Here is a 25,937-nt window from a genome sequence, read left to right on the forward strand (position 1 = left end):
AGGACCCGAGGGAAGGACCTGAAACTGAGTCAGGGGAGCTTTAGGTTGGACATGAGGAAAAGATCCTTCACAGAGGGTGGCTGGGCGCTGGAACAGCTCCCCAGGGAAATGGTCACAGCACCAGCCTGACAGAGCTCGGGAAGTGTTTGGATAAGGCTTTCTCTTGGTGTGACTCTTGTGGTGTCCTGTGCAGGGCCAGGAACAGGACTTTGATGATCCTTGTGGGTCCCTCCCAGCTCAGCGTGTTGTATTCTGTGGTCAAGTCTTCAGGCACAGTGAAGATTAACAAGACTGCTCAAGCTAAATGTAGCTGTGGTAAGGGAGAGAAAGGTAAAACCATTTTGATGAACCTAAAAGATGGCCAGCACAATACATTGCTCCATGAGTGCTAAACCAGTGGTGATCCTGTTCTTCAGTCCCCAGCTTTTGTTCTTTTTAAGACAGAAAGTGATTTCTTTTACTTCCTGTTCATGACTTAAACTTGGCAATGCAGTCATTGCTGTGTGGGTTATTTACTGTGCCTGGCAATGAGATGGACACGTTTGGAAGAGAACAGAGCCATAACCCTTCAGTGACCCTTGACATGTGTTAACTCCAAGTGGAGAATGGTTCCTGCAGTTTAAACCAGCTGCACACCATGTGGAGTTTAACAGTGCACCATAAAAGTTTCACAGCTCGTGAAGGTGCACGTCAAATTAATCCCTGCAGAACAAAACAATTTTAAAAGTACATAATGAAGCAATTAGCTAAAAGAGGAAGAAAAGTAATGACAATTTAATTTGGGAAGAATCTTTACATGTATTATGTTTTTAATGAGAGTGTTTTATGAAGGCACAATTAATGTAAAATGAGGCCTGTGAGGCAATTAATGATGACTTCAAAAGTTAGACTTAAGGGATAATTTACATTTTAAATATGAAGACCAGCTCTAGTTATGTGAAAGTCTTTTATTTTCCTTTTAAAAAGCCTTTTAGATGGGGGGGGGATGTTTTTGTAGGTTACTTACATTAAGATATCAGCTTGGTTATGAAAAAAGGCTGTTCTTACATACAAATAAATAAATTACCTGAAAGTATGACGGGATGGTGTGATGATCAGAAATATTTAGTGAAGATTATCTGAATTCAGTGGAGATACGACCTAAATAAATATTAAAGTATTTCATCCACTGGGTATAGTTTCTAGCTCTACAGAGGCAGATACCCCACAAATGAGCATGACAATCCAAAAATTTCCAGGATGTGATTGAAAACTCACTGATAGGAATATGAACATTGATTTCAGTCACCTTTGTGTCTGGCAACTCTCTCTGTCCTTTCTGCAGTCACCTGTCGAGTTACCAAAATAAAAATTCAGATTCAAAATTATTATGGTATTGAATGAAAACAGCTTATTCATACTGGTCTGTAAGACATCAAGCTCATTACTGGTTATCAGTAAACCACTACTGGTAATGACAAAGGCTGACATGATTCACAAGTAGTTTTTACAATAAGTTGTTCCTAAAAATGTATTTCAAAGATAGTGGTAACTAATTAGTTTGTATCCACAATAGTAATTAATTTACACTGACTGTGTTTTGTTAACTTCAGGGCATCTTTAATGAGTACTTCTAATTTTGTAATTTGCAGCCTTCACAGAAGCTAGAAATTACTTCAGCTTTTTGAGAAATCACATAATTATTAAAAGGTTTTTGTTTGCAGTCCAAATGAAGTGATGGTATCAAACAGGGTCACATCAGCTCTTGGAGAAACTGCACGATCTGTGTAAATTTAATGAATGCAGTACATGCTAATAAACTGCTCAATGACTTGTAGGGTTTATTTTTTTATCAGATTAAGGTTCTAGAACATAAAAAGAACACTCAGTGATTAAAGACATAAAAAGAAACTTCTAATGAAGAAGTGTTATGTCATTTTATAATGAAGCATAAATTAAATATTCGAGAGAGGGATCGGCTTTAGAGTTGTGATTGTTTTGATTAAATATGTAAATTCAAATACATTTAAACAAAATTGGGGAGGATTTACTAAATAATGTGGTGAAAGAGATTTTCCAGGTGTGAATGGAATTTGCTTTAAAAAACTTGTAACCAGACTGGTTTGGGTATTTGTAAGGAGGCGTGAGTGGCCCACGGCTCCATGAGTGCTGTGGGGTGCCTGGGGGGAGTGAGTGAGGGGTGACAGGGGTTTCAGGGCTTGGCAGATTTCTCTTAGAAGCTGCTTGCTGTGTTCCTGCTCCTGTCACCTGTGCCACCCCCCTGGACTGCCCCGTGCTCAGGTCCTGTATCCCTTGAGCAGGGGCAGGCACAGCTGAGCTGCTGTGCCACCGCCTGTGCCCTCTCCGTGGTTTGAAGTTGCTCTCCTGGCTCTCCCAGTGTGGAGAGCCTGTTTGCTCTGTGGTGCTACGTTAACCTTGTTGAACATAAATTCTCCCAGATTTAGGGCCACAATTACAACGATGTACAAATAAACATTGAGTAAATTAACAGTGTGAAGTGCTTAGAGCTTGGACAGATTGTCCACATAAGCCACAACAATTGAAGATTTAATAGGGACTTTATCCTCCTTTCCTCCTCACTCCCCCAGTAGATTCTCTGCATTCCTTTAATGTTGCTGTCATCTCTCCTTTGATTTGCTTAGTTGAGGTCATGGGGTGTGCTGATTTTAGCCTTTCAGCTCTGTAAGTGTTCACCTTGGCACTGCTACTGTCCCTTTGGACCTTGAATTTTTTAATGTAATGTCACTACCTTTTGGAAGTGGTGAAGGGACAAGGAACCCTTTCAAGAAGAGGAATCCCTCTAAGTCCTTCTTGGGGCTGTACCAAATATATGAACCTCCTCAGGAAATTCAAGTATAAAGAGCCCTTTCTCAGGCTGTCTTGGAAGAGAGCATTGAAAATGCACTGAAGCAGGCTCAGAGCTCTGTGGAAGGGAAACTCCAGTTGCTGTGTTCCTTTCCTGAAAGACTGTTTTTGCAAAGTAAGCCAGCAGGACCAGAACCTCAAGAAATTCCTCCAGAGCAAAGCAAACCTTTTGCCTTGTTGAGACTCCAGCAATCATGGAAAGTGCTCCCAAAGATACATAGACCCTCACACTCCAAAACTTTCTAAGGCAAAGTCTGAGACCTGTTGGTACAGTGTGGCAATTGATGCTTTTACAGCAAGACATGTGAATTACTACTTATTGTGTCACAGTGATGAAAGCATATCTTATTTTTTACAACTGCTTATTTCGAAATTTGGCAGGAAATTGAGATTATTCTTGGTCTTTCACTGCTTGCCTGTCATAGGTAAATCATCTTCATGGGCAACAGGAAAAGTTGCTGAATTTCCTTTTAACCATGGTTTAGGAAATTAATCAAGTTTTTTCCTTGCAATTTGTACAAGCACATTAGTCATTAAGTATTACTGATTGCAGCCACAGTATGCTCAGAGATATAACATTTTACTTCAAACCATTCCATGTGGTTATAAAAAGTCTTTGAAGCTCTTTTATCTTTAGACTTCTTGCTAAAGCCATGGGTGATAATTTGAAAAAGCTCTACTGATTTTTAACTTTTGTATGTATTTATAGCCATCACATAAAATAGCAGTGCTGGAAAACTAGAAGGGTGCTATTCAGTGTGGTTAAAGCCTGAATAAAGATTGCTAATGACACAAAAAATAGCTGCAAAATCCACAGGGGAAATGTGTGAAGCTGCAAGGAACTAACCCCTCAATTGCTATTCCTTCTTGTCTACAGAAATTTTATTAGATGTAGAACAGGCCACTCTAAAAAGCTTCTCAACTTCCCTCTGAGTAGAGTCTTTGAGAAAGTATATTTCTTAGAATTAAAATATTAATTTAAAAAAACCCTAAAAAATTTATCTGACTGAAAGGTATTTGTTCAGAGTAATTAATTAGTATTTCCTGTGCACTTCTGATGTGAGATTTATACCATCTCAAGTTTTTTCTCTTGAAAAACCACCCAGCTATCCACAATAGCTCCAACACAATGGTTAGAGCACCAAGGATTAATGTACATAATTGAAAGAGATGAGGGGAGGTAGAATTGGACAGATTCAAGTGAAGAGTTGGTCTAGAAGGGAAAGAAACTGCAAGAAATTCCATTATTTAAAATATAATCACTGGAGAATTAAAAAAAGAAAACACCCTGATGCTTTTTGTAACCATTAATTATGTTTATTGTTTAGTATTCATGCGTGCAGTTCGGGGTAGTGTCGTGTATGAATAGCAAAGCCCTTCATTCCTTGGCAGGAGGAATTTCCATATTTTAGAGAGCTGGGAATCCAGATTTCCATGAGATTTCAGGAGAGCTTCATGTCATTTGAAAGTCCCACTTTAGTGCCTGCTACCTACTTTTTTTTTTTTTTAAACAACTTACCACTCCCTAAATGCAATAAAACATTTGGATAAAAGAGATTTCTTGCTGGACTGTGATCCCACTGGAAAAGAACACTGGGAGGGAGGAGGGACATTGGTTTGTCCCAGATGAGACTAGCTGGGCATGTCAGGATTGTACTTTCTGTCTCCTAAGAGCATTGCCTCTCCTTCACTTGGCAAGGTGTCATAGCCTGTATCCAAGGTCATGCTCCTTGTTGAGTGCTACAGCTAAGTTTTGTGGATTTTAGGAGATGTTTCTTTGGAAATAATATGGTTTTGAAACTGTTTAAGGCAATTTAGCAGTTCTGTATTGATAGCTAATTAATTGATAAAAATTAATTAGTCTTTGAAAATAGAACAAAGACTGACAGTGTCTGGGAGAAAGGAGTGGCCACTGGAATTGATTAACTGGTGCTTATTCAGGTAGTTGGTAATTCTTATTTGTAAACTCTGTTAAAGACTTGGTCATCCGAGGTTGTTCTTTGAAGACATCTTACTTCATTATAAAGTCAAATCAAGTTTCCTGATAACTGAAACAATGCTAAAATTATAGATGAATCTGCTCTTCTGAATTTCAGTTCCTAGAAATTTGCTTGGAAATTCAGCTTATTGCAGACTGTGAATATTTTTGGCTCAACTTCTTGTCAAGATGGCATTGAGACCTAGCTCTGAAAATCCCACAAAAGATTTGGTGTTCACTTGCTGGCCTGGGCTTGTGGCCATCCCTGGTTGGCATGAGCAGAGGCTGGGCAGAGAGTACACAGTGCATGTGTATTGTGAATTGTCCTGTCCTGGGCTAAGTTATGGCCATCTCTACATCTTCCTTGTCTTTTATGATACTAATTTAGGCAGTGTACAGTGAGTAACTCTGAAACAATTTATAGCTGGATGTCCATGCTGTACTGAGAAATGACTTGGACTGAAAGCAGGCGTTCCGTGAGCACAGCCTTGTGGTACTTCACATTTAATCTTTATTAGGAGATGTAGCTGGACCATTTATAATTAAATGTTTGACAAACCATTATTTTTGTTAGATTGTTAAACTGGATTGCCCACTTAATATGATATTTAGAAAGACAGGACACAAATGTTTCCAGATTATTTAGTCTTGTGCCAGATCAATGCCATGTTTATTTTTTAATATTTATGACCATCTTGCTCTGATTTTGATAATGGTTATGTTTATTTACTGTAATGGTCTTCCAAGTTCTGGACACAGAGATGTGCTGAAGTCTTTTCATCTCCCTTTCTGACTGTACAGCAGGTTCATGGGTTAGCTCCCTTTCCACAGAGCTCTGCAAACCAGGGCTCTGTCTCTTCTCCCAGCATATGCTGAATGCAATTAGGCACCAGTTCAGAAAAAGCTTTGTAAACATTCTGAATTCATGCCACATTTTCTGGTCTCAGGAGCTGCCAAATGCCTAAATGCTGTATTCAAGCCAGATGTCTAAATATATAAAATGAATGACTGAACAAAGTGCCTCCTTAGTAGAGCATATGCCTATAGGGTGGACAGATCTGAGGGGCCTGAGATCAGCTCCAGAACAGGATGTTCTGCCAGCCCACATCCCTGGCCACCAGGAGGGAGACCAGAATATGATCCCCTGGATGAGTGTACAAGGAAAGAACACCCTTGCTTCTCATTTTTTGCTCTCTTAATATGAGGTACCAAGCCTCAGGAGTCGGTGCTGGCAGTATCATAAGGCAAACTCTGTCACTTCTCAGTGAGCATGCCTGCCTCTGGGACACCCAGCTACTTGTTCAGCAAGATCAAACAGTTTGGGTACATCTGGGCTTTCACCTGAGCAGCATCCACTCAACCATTATGAATGGGCTGCCTTGATCTTGTTAGGAAGGTTACGTAATACAAGGTACATGGAAAAAGAGCTGCTATGTAAAATAACTCATGTAGTTCACTGACTCTGAAGTTTGGCAAAGTGGTTTCCTCATTTGTTGAGAGCAGAAAGAGGAAATGAGAAATGAAAGCAGTAATTATGACTAATGTTGTGTACTCTAGCTCAGTTGTGATAGTGGGCAAAACTGAAATCTATTTGAGCAGGTAGAGTAACCTACATTAAAAAACCTATTATAAGATAGTTTCTGATCAAATTGTTCACACAACAGCTTTTGTTAGGCACTGTCAGTCTTCATCACTCCTCGAAAGAAATAGACCTGGTCCTTTCTCACCCATGTTCAAAGCAAAGCATAAGATGCATTTATGCTCCTCATCTTCATAGAACCTGAAACTTCAGCTGTCTGAAGAAGCTGGTTGGCTTGGTTTCCCTGTTATGACAAGCTGCCTAGTTTGAGATTCTGGGTAGTGCATGTATGGTCTGGTATGGACTGTACAGAACCTCAGAGAAAAGCCTTGCAAGGCTTAGAACTTGAGCCAGGTGTTACTGTTTTGAGTGCCCTATAAATAATTTATATTAATAATCTTGAGAACAACTGATTTAATCCAGGTAGAGTACGATGAGAGGCTACTGGTAATGTAGAAACTCTGAATTAAGGTTAAGCAGCAACAATAATTAATGGTAAGGCAAGGCAATAACTCCACTCATAACCTCTGTATAGTCCAACAAGTCCTGAGTGGTTCCTCTCCTCTGTAGCAATTGCAGTGTGTTTGCTGGGGGCCAGCAGTGGTGCAGGGAGCTGCCATGTCCTTTTCTTTTCCCCTGCTAGGTGTGGCAGTGTGGGGGAAGCGTCGAGGTGCTGCCTTGCTCCAGGATTGCCCACATCGAACGAGCGCACAAACCGTACACGGAGGATCTGACTGCCCACGTCCGCAGGAACGCCCTGAGGGTGGCTGAGGTCTGGATGGATGAGTTCAAGAGCCACGTCTACATGGCCTGGAACATACCCCAGGAGGTGAGTCACACTCACAGTGCTTCCAAGCTTTGCCTTTTGGTTTTGGTTCCTACCAGAACCCGCCTTTGGTTTTGGAGCCTTTTGGTTTGGGTTCCTACCCTGAATTTTGATTTTTCTGGTAGGATTTCCTATGTGTGTATGTATGTATTTATATCTCACACACAGGCATAAGGTATATGCCTATACATACACAATTGCATATAAACATATATATGTAGTTGTGTCTTATTCTAGAACATTTTTTTTGTCTTTAGGTTCCTTAAAAATTTAATTTCTTCTCCAGTTTATTCTCTTCACTGATGACTCTTCATGGGTATTTTAAACTAGTAGCTGCAGAAATATGGGGGGAAAACCCATCAAATTTACATTGCACATCTTAATCTGAATTTGAGTCTCCTATTTATCATCACAGAGAACTGTAATTCCACCAGATTTATGAGGAGACATCTGCCAGGGGGTGTTGGATCTCTTGATGCAAGTGTGGGGAGTCTGAAAAGTATTTCACATGAGAGTGAGGGTGGCTGGTGGGTGTCATGTCATGTTGCAGAATCTTGTTGCAACTCCCCACTAGACTCCTTGTCCTGATTTCTGTGGATGAGCACTGCTTGGTCCATTGCATTGAAGAGATAGTGTCAGATGGCCAACGTCAGAGTTCAGTTTGATTTTAGCTGTTCTTATTTCTATAGTCAATGGTATTTAATCTGTGAACAGCTATGAGCTGAAAGGCTCAGAGCAAGGGCACTGTACTTACTGAGTAACAGGATCTATGTGAATAGATTGTTTCCACTTGGAAGCTGGGAATCATAGCTCTATTGAATTTGGAGTTTAACTCAGAATACAACAGCAAAAGCCAACAGTCTAGACTTAAATTAAAGGGCAGATTAGTTTTTGTTTAATAAAATCTCTCTGATTTGACAACAGTTCAGAGAAACTGGTTTTGCTACAATTTCTGTGTCAAGAAATAAAATGCTGTACTTCTCCTTTAGTTTAATTAGAAGAAAATGTTAGAAATGAGAAATCAGCTAAATGCATGAATGCTGATGTTGGTTCAGCTGCTCTCAGTCGCTTCTTGCATCTCTCATGATTAAAACTAGATAATTTTGGCAAACTGGGGATTGTCCTATTTTTAGGTTGCAGCATTAGCCACATAATTTGCTATGACCATGAAAAGAATCCTCTATACCCTGACATGAGAGGATTTTTCTGAAAGTCCCGTGTTCACGGAATCCAAGCTGCCCTCTATGTGTCCCTGTTTTGAGTAGTTGCACAGCAGTCCATACAAGAATGAAGACATTTCTGCACTGGATAGGGTTGCTTATTTTGTATCAAAGCATTTCCAAATGAATTTTACTTGCCATTAGCCTGGTAGATTTAAACTTCAGTTTCTATTTCATATTGTTAATTATTTTCTTGAAGATGGGTTGATCTTCATTGATTGATCCAAGTTTTAGTTTTTTGACTTGAAAACATAACATTAACACAAACCTTAGAAATTCCTTTTGCTAACAAGGATGTAGAGCACTATACACTGATTTGCATCGTGTTCATCTGGATGTGATGGTGGTGTTGCTTAATCTTGTGCAAATTTGAGATCTGAATGCGATTTGAGATCAAATTCATAAAGAATGCAAAGATAAATTGCATGTGGGCAGCTACAGGAGTAATTCTCTCTCTGGAAGCTAATGAGTACTGGTAATGGACTGTGAAGGTAAAAGAAATGTATTTAGTTACAATAGTGAGGACTTTCCATTAAATATGTTGTTCCAAAATGTTAAACACGGGACCTGATTTTTTCCATGGAAGAATTCCCAGATCTGTGAGGAGTCAGATGTTTCCAAAGGTTTTAGTCTTTGGGATCTAATAAAGATAATAAAAAGGAGTCAGACTCATTTTGCAGTGCTGTGACTGCCCTCGTGGGATCTCTGGGCTCCTCTCTGAAGTACTGAGGGTTTCAAATGGAGACCTCTGCTGCCATGGTGACTTCTGCATCATTGACACTTGGATAAATAGATTCAGAAAAGCACTTGAAATCCAGAGGGAAGATTCTTCAAGTCCCAGAGTCAAGAACTGTGCTTTCCACGTGTTCTGCCTGTGCTTGTGGTTTTGTTTGTTGGGTTTGGGTTTTTTTCCCCCATCATATTCTCAGCTTTGAGGAACACTCTCTTATTGGTGGTGATAAAGCCAATGTGCTAGATGTGAGCTATTTTCCTTCTCCAGCTGCATGAAAGGATGTGATTACTGATGCTCCTCCTTATCCTGTGAACTGTGAGGGAACAGGCACTGGTGCTTTCAGGGCTGCATGAGAAAGGATTTGGGAGGCAGTGGACCAATTTAGCACTTGATCCCAGGAAGCCTTGTTAAGGCTTGGGGTGGAATGCCTGTGTGCTGGCACCCTGCTTTTCCTTCACACAGGATACACTGGCAAGTGCAGCGTGAGCAGGATCTGTTCACGACATCCACTGATTGTCTTTCAGCACCCTACAGCCTCTTTATTTAGTCACTTGCTGCAAAATTCAGAAAAAAAAACCCAATTAAGAAATAGTTCCACGTAAAGTTTTATGAATGATGTAGGACTAGAGAAGGAGAGTCACCAGTTTTAAAAATGTATGTCTGATCTGTGTATTCCAGATCATAGTTTCCTACTTTTTAGCATACTTTGCCAATGTGGAAGTCAATTTGACTTTAGTTAGAAAATGCTTCCATAATAAAATATACTTCTTCCAGATTAGCATTAATTCAATGCTTTGGGGTGCAGTGGTTGCTTCGGCAGCTGAGAAATGTAGATACTTCTACAGATACCTTTTTTTCTTGTGTAACTAAGAAAATTCAGTGCTTTCAGTGTTTTTTTAAATCTTGTCTCACAGCTGACAAAATCTTTAGGGTGTTTATGGCCCAGTAAAGGCTGTTGTTAAAGGAGATAGATTATAAGATTTCCCTATTAAAATGTATTTATCCTGTGTTTTGCTCTGAGGCAGAAATTGTGGAGCAAAATGTCTCATTTTACTTCCTGTCAAGAGCAGCCACAGATTTGCACTTAGATCCCTCTCTCAGAATTTCTACTGATGTGATAAATTATTGATCTTTATATACACGCCCTTTATGAAAGTCATGCTTTGTGATCTGCTCTTATGAAAAGCAGAAACTAGGTTAGCCAGAAACGTAAAGGGGAATAAAAATTATGGAGAGAATATTCAGCAATTGCTTTTAACAAAAATAACAAACTTCTCTTTTTACATTACAAAAGAACTTTAATAAGTGCTGTTTCAGAGAGGTGAGCAGAGCTTCTGCTCTTTGCAGTCAAGCAGTAACCCAGACTTCAGACATGGCCAGAAAGTGCCATACGCTAATGATTAGGCCACAGTGGGACACCAGCAATGCCCATGTTTCTGGGACAACTTGCTACTTCCTGCCAATTCCTTTTGGATTGGGAAAGTGCCAGGAAATTGGAGATCAATGGTGATATCCATTGGAAACTGGATCTAAACCCACTGGAGTCAATGGGAGTAGTCCCATTCACCAAAGCAGACTGTGATGGTGAACTGTATCATATTTAACTGGGACACTTCTGGGGTGTGTGTGGGTAGCAGAACTCACTTCACAACCAAAACATGGTTATTGTCATGGGTCAAAACCCTGTCTGACTCCTGGGGATGGTGCTGTGCAGGGCCAGGAGTTGGGCCTGATGATCCTGGCAGGTGCCTGCCAACTCAGTTCGTTCTGTGATTCTGCAGTGAGGGAGGTTCTGGGTGTTTGGTTCACACAGAAGTGTATCACTGACGTCTCTCCGGCTTCTTCTGCCCTTTGTTCCACGTGCAGGACTCTGGAATTGATATTGGTGACATCTCGGAGAGGAAGGCTCTACGGAAAAAGCTGCAGTGCAAGACCTTTAGGTGGTACCTTGTCAGCGTGTATCCAGAAATGAGAATGTACTCAGATACCGTCGCCTACGGGGTGGTAAGGACCTTGCTTACATTTCCCTTTGTACAAACGGGGGGGAGAAAGGTGTAAGAGTGGAAGTAATTCACTAATACAATGCCTGACTCAAAGAATCAGATCAGTTTGGAGTCACTAGTTAAATTATACATTGGACTGATTAGCTGACAGAGACAGCTGCTCTGCTGTCTTTTGTGCTGAGGTATCCTGAACATTCCCTTCCTCCCTGATTTTTTGTTGTTTGCTTGCTTCATGGTTTCACAGAAATACTCGAGGTGGATTCTGCAGACACATTGCAGCTGACTGGTTTGTGGCAGTAGGGGAATTCACCAAATAGGCTCAATATTTCAACTGCAACCTTCTTAAGATTGTAGCCAGATGTTAATTTAGAATCATGGAGTCATTTAGGATGGGAAAACCTTTAATATCATCACATCCAACTGTTAAAGGCTGATGCTTTCCCTTCTTAAACTTTTAGCCATTTAAGCGAAGTCTTGATCCACCCTAGAACAGGTATCACAGTCAAAGACTAACCAAAGCTAACCAAATTTCACATAGCTGACCCACGTGTAAAGCACCACTAGAGAGGTTCAAGAACTATGTTGCATCCAACAGAAAGTGCAGCTAAATCCATGAATTTTGGGCTCACCATTGCTTGTGGGACTGTAGTGCCCTTGTCTGTGTTGCAATCATGCTTGAGTTGCACGGTGCTAATTAAGGCAGAAGCAATTCTTGCCCCTCAGAAACTGGCAGGGCCCCTATCAGGGGGAGCAGGTGTGCATGGCATGGAAGATGAGCAGAACAAATTAACACAGGCTCATAATAAGGTAGTAGACCTAGGATGTCCTTTTCACATTCTCCTCCACAGTCATTTTCACAAAAATCGATTCCTGTGAATTAAATTTTTCTTTCTGCATGACAATCCTAATTAGAAAATGCAAGAGCAGATCATACAGATGAAAGGTTTGTCTTTAGACATTCCTCCTCAAAAAGAAAACTGATCTGTGCAGTTAGCCAGTATGGCTCTGGAAGAGCCCTGAGGGTGCCACAGAGCAGCTGCTGTGTTTTGGCAAACAAAGGCATTGTACATCCTGAAAAGTTCTGTGGCCCCTGTGATGATAAGTTTAAATAACCATGCTGGCTTTTCATACAGTCATACAAGAAAAGCATTTCCAGCAAAGGTTTAGGTCATTGCCAAATGCATGAGATAATGGTTACTTTCCAGACTAGTTCAGAACAATGCCAAAGTCACACCTGTGTGTGAGGAGCCTCTGCCACACTCCATGGAATTGCCCTCAGTGATGCCATGATCTACTCAAGTGTGGAGTTTCCTGAGGAGAGGGAGGCACAGCAGCTAACTAGTGCATGGTTCTGCTTGTAGGTGGCTCTAGATGAAAAAAGTCTCTTTAGGTAGAAGTGTTAACAATATAAACAAAGGAGGGGCAGTGGAAAAGCTAAAGTACTTGTCTCAGGATCAACTCTGCATCGTGCGAGTCAAAATGAAAATCAGCAACAGTGATTTTATACTCTGCTGAGAGATTTTCATCAACCAAAAAGAGTAAGAAGAGTTTTTCACAGAAAAACTGAACACAGTGGTCAGCCTGGAGAAGAGAAGGCTTCAGGGAGATCTTAGAGCAGCCTTCTAGTTCCTAAAGAGGGCTGAAGAGAGCTGGAGAAGGGCTTTTCATGAGGATGGATAGTGATAGGACAAGAGAGAATGGCTTTAAACTGAAAAAAGGCAGGGTTAAGTTAGATACTTGGAAGAAATTCTTTAAGGGTGGTGAGGCATTGGAAGAGGTTGCCCAGAGAGATCATGGGCTCTTTGTCCACCTGGAGGTGTTCTAGACCAGGCTGGATGGGTCCTTGAGTAACCTGGTGTAGTGGAAGGTGTCCTAGCCCATGGCAGGGGGGTTGGAATGAGCCATCTTTAATGTGTCTCCAACCCCAGCCATCCTGTGATCCTGGGATTTAGGGACTGCCTGGCAATGCACATGACTCTCATCAGCTGAGAGGTGTGAGGAGCAGGCCCTGTTTGTACCATCACAAGGGAAGTAGAGAACAACAATGACAACAGATAAAGAGGGAGTGTTTTGTGAAATACACAGCTCACTGTTTTATGAAATACTGTCGTGTGACACGAGATTAAGTGCCCCTATCCTTTTAGTAAAAGAATCACATGGATGTCTGATCTTCTCTTGTGTCTGCTTTGCTGTTTGCTTGCACATCTTACAGGAGAGAAAGGTGTGATATTTCAAAGCAAGTCAGCTGCTTTCTGATTCTCTAAATTCTTCCATTCATCAACTGGCTTCATTTTTTTTTCTGTAGAAAATAGAGATACTGCTACTATAGCATTGTCATAAATTTTAAAAAAATGCTGAGTAATTGAAAAAACTGTCTGAATGGGGGTAAAGGTAAGAGTATAGGCACCTGCAGAGTTACTCCACATATTTATCTCCTGAATCCTGCATTTCCTCATGTTCTGTGAGAGTTGGGGAAATAGTTGCATCACTCAGGTCTAGCTTATGCTGTGGCATATAGCTAGGGTTGGCGTTGGTGGCAGAGTTCATATTTGGGAAGCAAATTTCATTCTCAGTTGTCCAGTACCCTCCTATTTAGAAGAAAGCAATGCCACTGTTATAACGCTGTTGTATTCAGATTAATGATAATTATTTCTGGGTTTCAGCACAGGGATTGTCGCTTATATTTTGGATTGTTCTTAAGATTAAGTCTTGGTAGGCTAAAATTGCATTACTCAGGTTAATTGTTGGTTGCCACAAAGCCACTAGATTTTGAAAAGTGATTGTTCCTGAGAATCTGGGCCTCAGATTTTGAAACAGCATTATTAGTTAACAGGTCACTGGCTGTTTTGTTTCCGTTTTTTTGCTGCCTTTATTATGGGGATTCTTGTGGAAAAGTTTATAACATTAGTACTAGGACAAGCATTAGGATTGGAGTTTATGGAAGAAGTTTTAAAACACAAAGGTAGTGATAGACCCAGGTATGAATTAATGAGGCTGATATTTATCATTGGTTTGGACAGAGAGGGGTGCTTTGACATCTGTTTGTGATTAGAGTCATGGCTAGGGTTACATTATGAGTAAGAAATAGAAAGCTTTGAGAGAGAAGATTTTATATAATTCTCAAGGCTTTAGTTCTTGAGAGGAATGCCAGTATTGATAGCTAATGCATATTTTCTCTTTAGTGGTGAGATGCATCCAGTCCATTACTGGATTTAGTGAGGTTTGGAGTTGGAAGTCTTGTACAGATGAGTTGATGGTTTCAATTTTATTCACTGCCAGGCTTCATCCTCTGGCTTGTCCACTCCTCTTATGTGCTAGTGCAGTTCTAGGCTTCTTTTCTGAAGGTATGAGTTTGTTTTCCTCAAAGGAGGCCCCTGTGCACAGCTGGCAGAACTGCCCAGTTAGTCCCAGGTGGCTGCAAACCACATCTCCCCTCCATCAGGCATTGCATCCTGTTCCCTGAGCCAGCCTGACACCCCTGAACACCTTTACACACGTCCCTGGGTGTGCAGTCCTCACCTCTGAACAGGCCTCCCAGCTATCTGTGCTCATTAATTTAGCACTTTACTTTCAGAAAACTCTGTCTCAGCATTGCCCAGGTTTTTCACAGGGCTTTGTGCTGACCAGGGCCAAGTACTTTGCAGTCTGTTCCTTGCTGTGTGTGGGTTAGCCCAGAATAATCAGGGGAGCTGGTGCATAACAATCGCCCTGAAGTCTCCAGGTGTCAGCTGAAAGCAGTTTTTTGAATTATTTCTGGAAATCAGAAGACTCTCCTGAGTGATTCTTAAAAGCTGTTTAATTCCTCATCTATCTTGCTCAGCAGGATACATTCAGGTTCTGTATACAGTATGTACCAGAGACTAAATACTTCTAAAACATATCAAAAAATTATTGCTATCCCTGAAGGCTGTTTGAAATATACCCTGCCTGAAACTTTGTGCAACGTTATTGAAATCAATATGGTGTTAGATTATCTGCAAGGAAGAATTTAGTCCAGATGCTTTCTCTTCAAGATCATTGCTGCAACATATTTTAATTTTGCATATTTCCTTACTCAGCTACATATGATTTTTTTTCAAAGAAAAGAAAGTAATCACACCATCTTTTTCTCATGTAAGACTTGCTTGATTTCTTTTTTTTTTTTTCCTGTTTATTTTAGCTGCAGAATTCCCTGAAAAGTGATTTGTGCCTTGATCAAGGGCCAGACACAGAGAATATCCCAATCATGTATATCTGCCACGGAATGACACCACAGGTTAGTTTGTCTAATGATCTCTGATTTTGCTGCTGCTCTGAGCAGATTGTGTGGGAGGAACCAGCTTGTACCTGTCATTGTTTTCCTGCAACAATCCCTTGGTAAGATGCTTTTTCACAGAGAGACGACATTTTCTCTGTAAGTTGAGAAGCACTGGTGTAATAATGCTTTGACAAGGAAGTTGATTTATTCATTTTGAAAGAATTTAAGGAATATGAGAGTCAGCACTGACCCAGATTTGCTGATAAAAGCTTTCATTTCTGATCCTTAACTGTGCATGTCATATGAATGAAGCAATGCATTCTAAAACATTTTGCATACACACATAGGTATACTCACAGTTTATTTATGCATTATCTGAAGCAACCTGGTTTTTTACTCTATATTTACTGTGTCATTTCCACAAATGTGAAATGTATGGCCACCTTCTTCACCCCATACAGCTCTGTCAAATTCCAACCCCCATTCTTGTGAAAACCTCTCTTCTAAATCTCCTTTTTTCTTTCTCTGCTGTTGTCGTCTTACTCTAGTATGTGCCAAAGACTCAAATTACCAAAACCTTTCCATTATCCTACATAATAGCTGGATTTACTAACTTGGCAGACAAGAGGGTTAGGACCTGTGTCTCCCCAACTAAGAACATGGGCTTAAGGGAAAGGGTTTTGAGACAAATCTTAAGAGGAAAAATCATGTTGCATGGCCTAGAAGACGCTTGTCAAAGACAGATGTGCAGATTATTTAACCCTAAAAATAACATATGCAAAAATGACATAAAGGAAATGGATATACTTGTGGGGGTGACTGGAGAAACTGAAAAATCCCTCCAATTTGAATGATTTTTTACCCAAGTTTTATATTTGCTGTCTCAAAAGGATCCTATAACACCCCACCCTATGGAGTTATGGAATGTGGTTTTAGCCAGGAGTTGTTAGTTACCTGAACTGACTCTACAGCAAATGAATCCTCACAGTATCTCAGAAATAAAAACAGAGCAGCAGGGTGGTCTTGTCCCCTGTGCCTGGACCTCACAGTGCAGTGGAAGCACGAGTTTGGTGAGGTGCAGACAGGATTCTGTACTTCCCTGCCAGGCTGCATGTGCTGCAGCTCTGTTCTGCACTGGCTTCCTTCGCTGAGAGCCTTCAACACTGATCATAGTGGCATCGTGCTTGAGCACATTATGAATGATGAAGCCAGAAACATCTCAAAATCCCATCCATCAGACTCACTCAGTGCATGGGCTGTGCCTTATTTGTCACATAATGATGAGGGACCCCTGTTTGCCTGCAGGAGGTTTGCAGACAGTCCTCAGTGCCTGCAAAGGGACTGTGCAATTCACCCCTGAGCCAGAGCCATTATTCCTCATCCCTTGGGAGCACACCATAACTCCTGGCACATCATCTGTGAGAGCAGCACACTGCAGGCATGCCTGGAAATTCCAATTAGAAACTTTAATTAGAGTTGAGAGACAAACAACAATAACTAAAGTCGCTTCAATTGGCGCAGTTGGGTATTCACCAGATAAAGAACTACCTCTGAATGTCAGCTCAAGTTCTGTGCAAACGAGATAGCAGCAAACAAATGATAGAGGGGAAGGAGGCAAGGCAAACTTTTCTTGACAGGACTCTGCTCCTTCATAATTTAAATGTTGTGTCTCCTCCCCATTACTGTGTATTTCATCTTGTAACTAATGTTAAAAACAACATCCAAAAAGGCCAAATTTGGGTAAGAGCCCAGTAATGACTGAGAACTGTTTCACAAGAGAATTAGACTTTTTCAATGTTAGGGATTACAGCATTAAGAGGGTAAGAACTAACAAACATCACTCAGCATACTTCTGTGAGATTTCCATTGCAATGTTGCATCTCTTGCTTAAGCAGTGCACTTCTTCTCTTGCATGTTGCAAATATTTGTATAAATATTCCTTTTAATCATAGTGATCTTTCTTGCCAGTAGCCACAAAAAATATTGCTAAGATGTTAATTTTATTCTAGTAGTGGTGAGATGCTGTATAAAGGAGATGTTTTTCCCACCTGGCAGTCCTTACCAAAACAGATTAGTGCCCTGATTCAGATGGGTGATGCTGTTCTTAGCTTGGATGCAAAGTTTTTTCTGTTGTAGCTATTCCATTTACAGTTTTATTGCTGCCACCACTTGGCACACTTGCATCTAGATGTGCAACAATATATCTGCCTGCCAGGAGCCACTCCCTCATATGCAGTTAAGTTGATGTTATTAGTTACTACTACAGCCCCTTTTCTAAACTGGGTAACTTCCTTTTTTTTCCCTCACTAACTGCTTTCAGATGTTTTTGAATTTTCATCTTTTTGCACGAGAAGAGGCTTAGATAAGGTGTTTGACATCAAGGAAATGTCTTACAGTCATAGGTACAGCTTCCTTTTAATATGCTTCTTTTAATAGCTTTTTTCCTTATAATATGATTCAAATAGGAAAGAAATCATCAAAGTCAATAGAAAGGGAACTGCCTACCTGACATTAAAATTCCATAAAATGCTCTGGTTTTTTTTAGACAGTATCAAAAATATCATGTGTAGCTTCATAATTAAAAGAGTAGAAAATGGCAAGGAAATATCCTAAAATATTGCAATGATATGGTCAGCAGTATATTTTCCCATGGTGTTTCTGTTTCATTTTAAATAGAATCAGGGTTAGTGATGGTGAGACTTCTGTGATTTGGATTTCTAAGTGTTTCTGCAACCCACTCTGTGTCTGCTGTAACTAACATTGGCATATTCACAGTTCATCCCTGCAAATATCTTGGAGTGCTTTGTAACTGTTTTTTTCAGGTAGAGAAACTGATGCAAATCTTACGTGTGGTTAAATATTAAGATGGAATGGAAAATCTGTCCATTTCTGTAGTCCTCTGATGCTACTCATGGGAAAGAATTCCTCACAGCTGGGTGTTTGGCTTGGCCTGAAAAGCAGAAGGCACTTGAAAAACTACAATCCATGGTTAGGTGTGTTTCCTACCCTCCCTCAGTCCTCAGAGGGTGCCTTCCAGGGCAGCTGTGTTTTGTCCTGCTCCCCAGCAGCCTGGACATTTCAGGAGTTATCATTCACTGTGTAGAGCACCTTGAATGTTCGACTGGTGGAAAAAACAAAGGGTGATAATCCTGCAGTGTACCTCCATGAATTTAAGGGAAGAATTCCTATTCCTTTACCTCTAGTAGGAGTGAATTCATTAGAAAATGCTGCCCAGATAATTAGAGTTTCTGTTGAGAGCTTCCTTGTCTCAGTGGTGGCATCTGAACAGCATGGCTGCCTAAGGAGCTCATCGTCCTCTGATTGTGATGCTGAGGGGTGTTTCTCCCTGAGCATCACATCTTTCCATTCCTGCCTTTAGACACTCTCTGCCCAAACCAGCACTGTCACTTCTGCTCCACCTGTACAGCCACACACAGAGTTTTGGGTTAATTCCCCAGACTCGTGTGTGGGAACATCCCCATCACGCCTGAGCCTCTGCTGCTGCTCCTCCAGCCACCAGGGTGGCAGGAGCTGTTGGATGTGCACAGACAAGGCCCTCAGGTGGTTTTGGTACCTCTGCTGTGCTGCTGGCCATGGTTTGTGAGGCACTTTCAGGGTCTGTGCTAGCCTGTCACACCAAGCCTCCCCTGCTGTGCTCAGCACAGCTGGGCAAAACCCGGCTTCTGCAGCTGTTGGAACAGCCAAAACAGTAAATGCAGCATGGTAAAATAATTAACCACAGGAGTTAAACCAGGCTCCTACTGCACTGTTTAGTGGTGGTAGGAATTGTGTTGCTTTAATCACATAAGATCAGTCCACAGCTCCCCATCAGAGTGATACAGGGAATCAGGAAAACTGGGAGATGAGGTGGCTTGGCAGTGAGAGGAGATAAATGAGAAGGCAGAAGAACAGTTCTGGCAAAACAGTACCTCAAACATAAAGTTGATGTGAGGCTCTGGGGGGTTTGCTGGGTTTTTTTCAAGTGCTTCATGTAGAAAAGGATAAAGGTACTGTTCTAATTCCTGAACCTGTTAAAGTAAAGCAACAATTCAGTCATACATTGAGGCCTTAGAAGATCCATTCCCTGCTGTGCCCCTGTTCTGCATGGAAAAGATGGTTGCTGTAGTTGCAGTGAGTACCTGCCCCAGGCCTGACTGCATTCCCTTCCTGATTCTGGGCTCTGCCTGGGTGTTTGCTGTTGTTTATGACTGCTATTTAACCAGGCCTGTAATCTTGAAGGCGGGCTGATGACAGCATGTCTCTTGCATTAAAACTGCTCCTGAGTGATAGTTTAGAAGATTCTTTTATGAGAATGAAATACCACATTATTAGAGACTTTATTATGTAATAAATAAGTACCATCAATCAATGAAGTGATATTTTAAGTGCAGATTTACCTTGAAAATTGCTTGTGACTGAGAGGATAATGGGCAGTTCTGTTCCTTTGTTCAATAGCTTCTGGCTCATATAATTCTCAATTTATAAGCAGTTAAACCCCGAAGCTCATCTAGTGATGTGAAAGTCAGTGGAAACCAGTTAGACTTTGAGGAATTCAAGTTGAGGACCAGGGTCAGAAGATTAAATGGAGAGAATCACTAGAAAAGAAATCCAGGTGAGAAGGGACACCCATTTATATAATTTCATATTCTTGTGAGAGATTGCAGAACTGACACCAGGGACTACAGCCCTGCCTGGTATGAATTATTGCATCTCCAGTGAGGGCAGTGGAAGGGAATCCTGCCAACACACAAAGCTGTGCCGGTTCAATGTACAAGGCTCTGACCTGAAAGCATAATGGATATTCAAAGCACGGTGTCTGAAGTACTGGGAGCAGTTGCAAAAGCTCCCAGAAACTTCTAAACTTCTAAGAAGGCTTTGTGTGGTTCATGAATGCTTTTTTTAAAGAGTTTGTCATATATGTTTTTATAAAAGCGATGTTTTCTTCCATCAAATCTCTTAGCATGGTGATTGTTCATACGCAGATATTTTTCATACATTCCAGAAAATGTGTTCTGTTATTTAAAAGTTTAAGTGTGTGTGTAAAACACATAAGCATTGCAAACTGAGACCCTGTGCAAGAAAATAGTTTAGCAGAAGGCCCCACATGCAACAGATGCTGATTCACAGGGAATAAGGAAGAAAACAAAACCTGCAGATGGATCAATGACTGGCCCTTCAGAGCTGAAAAATCACTGCCCTGAAGAGGAAGTGTCTACAATAATAACATTTCAGGCAGCCTTTTTTAGGCATTAAACGGGAGCAGAGCAGCTGTTGAACAGCTCTCAGGGATATGAAAACTCAGGGCTGATGTTCACGTTTGTCTGGGAGGCAAATGTCAGCCACGTTCAGCAGCTGTGTACAGGGCAGCCTGATCTGGCAGCACCAGTTCTTCCCAGCGTGGGCTGAACTGGGCAGTCAGGAGGATCCTTCCCTGTGTGCAGACACATGGAGGGCTGTGCAGGGCCTGGGCTGTGCAGAGCACCCAGCTCTGTGCTGGTGCAGGCACTTGGCAGTGAGCAGTCATCATGAGCAGAGGCAGCATCGGGTTTGCAGCTGGACTGGCTGATCTTAGCCCTCCTGTCCAGCCCAAATTAGAGAGGCTTTCATTGCAGCTGAAGATCAGTGGAGTTGAGTGCTTAGCTGGTGAGCGTGGAGCTGAGGGATTTGCACACTCCTGTCTTGGCCCAGCCAAAGTGAGTCTGTCATTATTCCCATGCCTGGCGGGGCAGCCTGACTCCCAGGGGTGTGTGCTCCTCTTCTTCCAGGGGCTGCCTCTGACAGCACTGCCAGCTCATTGTTGTCCTTTGCCTTTTTCATGAACTCCTGTGCAATGATCTAAGCACTGGGCCTAACTCTAACTTTCATTTACTTGCTTGACCTCTGGGAGCAAGGATATTTTTCCATAATAAATAGCCTTTTTTTTTCCTTTTTTTTTTTCTTTCCCCCTAGGTTGCTCAGTTTGGTAGATGCCCAAGTAAGAGAAGATAGAGAGTCAGTGAAACTGCCTGGCAAGCATGGTTATCAGCATTAATAAGTCATAATTTTTATTTTAAACATATTCTGTAAATTGCTGTGGCAATTAATGTCTTATATAAGACATTCCTGCTGAGTAGTTTATTAAGGCTATTTATATTTCTGCTAATTTCTTTCAGTGCATAAATCCTGATCTTGATCATGGTAAAGTTAATAGGAATTGTGACCTTGTTTGCAAGGGAAGCAAAATCTGGTGTTAGTTTTTTGCAATCCCTTTCAAAGTCGAGTTTTTCTATGTATACCTGAGAAGATGAATTCAAAGCTGCAGACTCTCTAGAATATGTGACAGGTACATCAGGGAGCTACAGAGATGTTTCAAAGGCTTCCAAAACCAACCAGTCCTTCTTGGCATAGAACACAGGCAATGCAATGCTTTCTTCTGGGGGATGTGTTGTGGATGAAGACACTTCACATTGTATAATACTTTTAATTTTTAATCTTTTTCCTTAAGTTTGACTCTGGCCATATAATAAATTCTCATTATTTCCTTCAGTGCAAAGTTTCAGAGGGAGAATCTGCTAATCTGATTTCTGGGTTTGGAGCAGTTTCATACTGAGCCCTTTGCCATGAGTGAATTATTTCTGTGCTTGCTGTGGCAGCGTTAAGTTTGCAGTTGGACTCAACCTTAAAAGTCTTTTCCAAGCTGAAGAAGAGAGTTTTTCATTTCAGGTGAAGACCCATGGTGTTGAATTTTTAGCTTGTGAGTGTGGATCTGATGGGTCTGAGGGATTTGCACACTCTATTTTGCAACTGAATACAGTCTTTATAATAATAGGACAGAGACCAACCTGTCTCTTCATTTTATGAAAGTATCAGACACTAATGAATGTCATTTTCTGTTCAGAGGGTAAATGTCACTGGAATTCAAAAGAATCAGCACAAGAAGTCCTTCTTCAGGTTTCAGAGCTGGGATAAGTCTTTTGTATTTTACACTTCACCGGTTGAAAACAAAAGCAGAGGAAAAAAATGCTGTAGAACTGCATTATTCTGGATCAGAGGGAATATCTTTTACATCCCTCAATTTGGAAATAATGGAATGGATATTTCTGCTTATTTATTTTTGTGTTTGAAACCATGTAGTGTGAAAACATTGCGTGTGCCTGCGAGAATTGAGAGAACTGATCACTTGGAATTGAAACTCCAACCATGGTGAAATGAGAGAGTTGAAAAATAATCTTTTTTTTCCGAAGAGTAACATTGATTTTCTCATTTGGAAGCATATAGGATTTTTGTAGTCTTGGAGAAATGGTTTTGTTTTGAAGAAATTTTATCTTTGTTTCAATAGAATGGCATAGAATGAAAAAGAACTTAAAATTTCTTCTGAAATGTGTTCTTCCCTAGTGTACAGGATCACTGCTGAAGGTGAGCATGAATGAAAAAGAGAAAATACTACTCTAAACTGAAATTAATGATCTGGCTAAAGCACTAATGTTGGCACCCAGGTTTCAGGACCTGAGCTGAAGTTAAAAAGCAAGAATTCAAAAAGTAGTTCAATTCTTTTAAGTGCTGTGAGGAAGAGTATTAAGAACTTGAATTACTTCAAAACTTAGAGCCAAGAAGGCGCTAAGAAAAAAAATAGCCAAGCATTTTTCTGGTTGAGAAATGACTGCTCCTTTGAGGAAGCAGATACAGCAGGATAGTCAAAGATAACTTGGCCAGTGCCACAGAAGACACATGCTTGAAAAAGCAAATAAAACCCCTAACCACAAAATGTAACAGGAATAAAAGCAGTTGCCTGTAATATGCTGTATCTATTCACTCATCCATTCTTCTAAATAAGAGGGAAATGCTCATCTCAGAGAATGGATAAGAGCTCTTTTATGATAGCAGAACTATTTAATATTTTACAGTGGAGGTACTGGTGCAATTTTCCATATATTAGAAGATGTGCTGAAAAGATAGACAAGCATAAGTTAACCTTTAATGGGAGGAAAGATTGCAAATGCCGATCAGAAGCAATGTCAGAAGGGTACTCAGAAAATGCTATCAAAGGCATTCAGTTCCTCAGCTTTTGCCTAGCAAAGCAGGATTTCCATAGAGATAATAGAAACTTCAACTGGCAAAAAATCTGATGTAATTTACCTAGCCTTGATAAACTCAGCTTTCATCACATTACTGCAGAAAAGAATAATGCATCTTGTCAGCAAAAAATAGTAGTGAGGGAGCGTGTAGAGTGCTCAAAGCAGCACCCTGAGGCCACAGAGGATGCTCCTGTGGAGAGACAGGGGGATTCATCAATTAATCAATTAACACCTCTGTTCCCCTCTGTTGGACCACACAGCTTAGACTGGGGGCTTTCTCACTGTGTGGTTTCTTGGGGAGGGATTTTATTTGCTGCTTTTAAGAAAAACTGGTTAGTTGACGATGCTGTACATCACAGAAGGTTCCTCACAGATTTTGTTTTAATAATTTATGAAGTATTTTCACTTTGTGGTTTTTTTGTGTCATGTTATCATTACCTTGCCTGTTTTCTGTATTGCTTTAGGTCTTACATTTGCCTCTCAGCCTTTGGGTTATTCATTCTGAATTCTGTTGCCTTTCTGTATGACTAAATCCATCTTTATCATGTTTTCTGGTTATCTTGTCCACAGTTGCTATGTCTGTTATTGATATGGAAGGAGAGGAGCATATATCTGCTGTCTTTATAGTTTGACCAGAACCAATTTATTCAGCATTTTGTTAAATAGGTGAGGCTGGTGCAGAAAGAAGGCAAGTGGAATATCAAACTAATTGATTTCCAGGCTATGTAATGCTCTCTTTTGATTTTTTTTTTAAATTTTATGAGATTCAAATAATTATCACTGAGATTCTCATGGTCACTGTAAGAGCTTTCTTTGCTAGTTTACATTTTTAAGGCAATTTGCCCAGGATATCTGTAATAAAAAAACCCTGCACTGAAAATGTAATTGAAACTGTTGAGAGCAACTGCAGTGCCTGAGAATTTAAAATTACCAGAGCATTTCAAGCTCTCATGTACTTTTTTAATTTAGAAGACATTAGAGTTGTTATCCTGAATATTATACAACATTTCAGAACAATTCTCATCTAGGAAATAAAAATGCCCATACATTTCCAGGCTTTTTCTGTTTTTTTTCCTTGTGCTATGCTATAATAAGTGATTTTTTTTTGTAAGGCTAGTTTTGGTCAAATTGATTTCAGCAGTTTAAAATACCATACCATTTGAAAATGTGGAGGTGAAATATTGCTGGGCTTCTAGATGACAAGCCTGCCACTGGATTTTGGGTTTGGGTTCAGAGCTGTGGGCTGGTGCTGAAGGCTTTGGAGCCCACAGCCCCAGGTGAGTCGGGGTGTGTGGTGCTTTTGGGGTGCTGCTGCCTCTGCAGGGCCTGGTTCCTGCCCTGATCTTGGGGCCCAAAGCTGCCCCCTCTGAGCTCTAATTCTGCAAATGAGCCCTTCTCTATGAGATGATGCAGTACAACCACTGAAGAAGGGCAGGGCTCTCCTTTGCGAGTTTGGAAATGGTTTTAGTTCACACTCCTGGGGAAACAGAGCAGCTGTGTTGGGTACCTGCAGTCTCTAGTCTCACAGTCTGAGGCTGTGGGAGCATTTCACATTTTGTAAGTGCATTAATTTGAAATAGATCAGAGCTGGATGTTATGTAGCTCTTACTAGAGTTATCCATATTTTAAAGATGTCTCTTCTCATTGCAAATTGGCAGTTCAATCAGCAGTTTTTAAAACCAATTGTCGCTTACAATCTAAATTCAGCATAAAACTAACAGTTATTGGAGCACATGCAGAGCACTTGGAGATGGATGGTGTAGTAATTGTGGGATGGTTGTCAATTTAAACATTCTTTTGATTAATACTACACTGCCTCTCATTACTTCATCAGACACAGACGTTCTGAAGGTCAGATTTTTGTTTCTCAAATTCTTAACAGCGTGTTATTAACTATTAGAGAAGATAGTTAATATGGTAGATGGAAAATTCACTTTATAGTTACTTTAGTTTTACTGATAATTTTATTATGTCATTCCATTAATTGAAGTCATCCGCTGGCTCATTTAGAATTCATGGACCAAGTTCAGTGCCCATGGAAGCATATTTAGCTCCCTCTGTAATTACATGAGCCATATTACTTCCACAGCCTTCATTCAGATTCTGATCAGCAATTCAGCCTCAGCTTAGTTTCTCCTCTGGTATTGTTCAGCCCTTGCAGATTGTGGTTATTTGCAGAAATGTTTATGGAATGATTGCATCCACAGCGTGTTTCTGTGAACAGGGTGGGGGTTTTTTTGTCCTGCTCATTAACCATCGTTTGTCCAATTGGGAAGCACAGAGAATGTCAGAAATTATTTGTTCACATAAGATGCTGATTGAATAGTTATGAGTGACTGAAAAAAAAACCCCTGCATTGATTTGGAAGCCAAGGAAAGAGCTATATTTGTCAGATAATTCATTTAAAATCAGCAATCAAACTCTTAGCTCTTAGCAAGAGTT

The 25,937-nt window shown here is 40.7% G+C and overlaps 1 protein-coding gene across 2 annotated transcripts in view; it reads left to right on the forward strand.

Moving 5' to 3' along the window:
• The window catches only part of GALNT18 (polypeptide N-acetylgalactosaminyltransferase 18), a 212,844-nt gene that overhangs the window by 152,480 nt on the left and 34,427 nt on the right, over positions 1–25,937 (forward strand). For both annotated transcript variants that reach the window (XM_063397923.1, XM_063397924.1), the window contains 3 exons: positions 7,066–7,251; positions 11,068–11,205; positions 15,364–15,459. In XM_063397923.1, coding sequence (XP_063253993.1) covers positions 7,066–7,251; positions 11,068–11,205; positions 15,364–15,459 — 420 coding nt within the window. The remainder of the gene's footprint in view (positions 1–7,065; positions 7,252–11,067; positions 11,206–15,363; positions 15,460–25,937) is intronic.

The sequence above is a fragment of the Prinia subflava genome, chromosome 5 (assembly GCF_021018805.1).
Source record: "Prinia subflava isolate CZ2003 ecotype Zambia chromosome 5, Cam_Psub_1.2, whole genome shotgun sequence".
Lineage (NCBI taxonomy): Eukaryota > Metazoa > Chordata > Aves > Passeriformes > Cisticolidae > Prinia > Prinia subflava.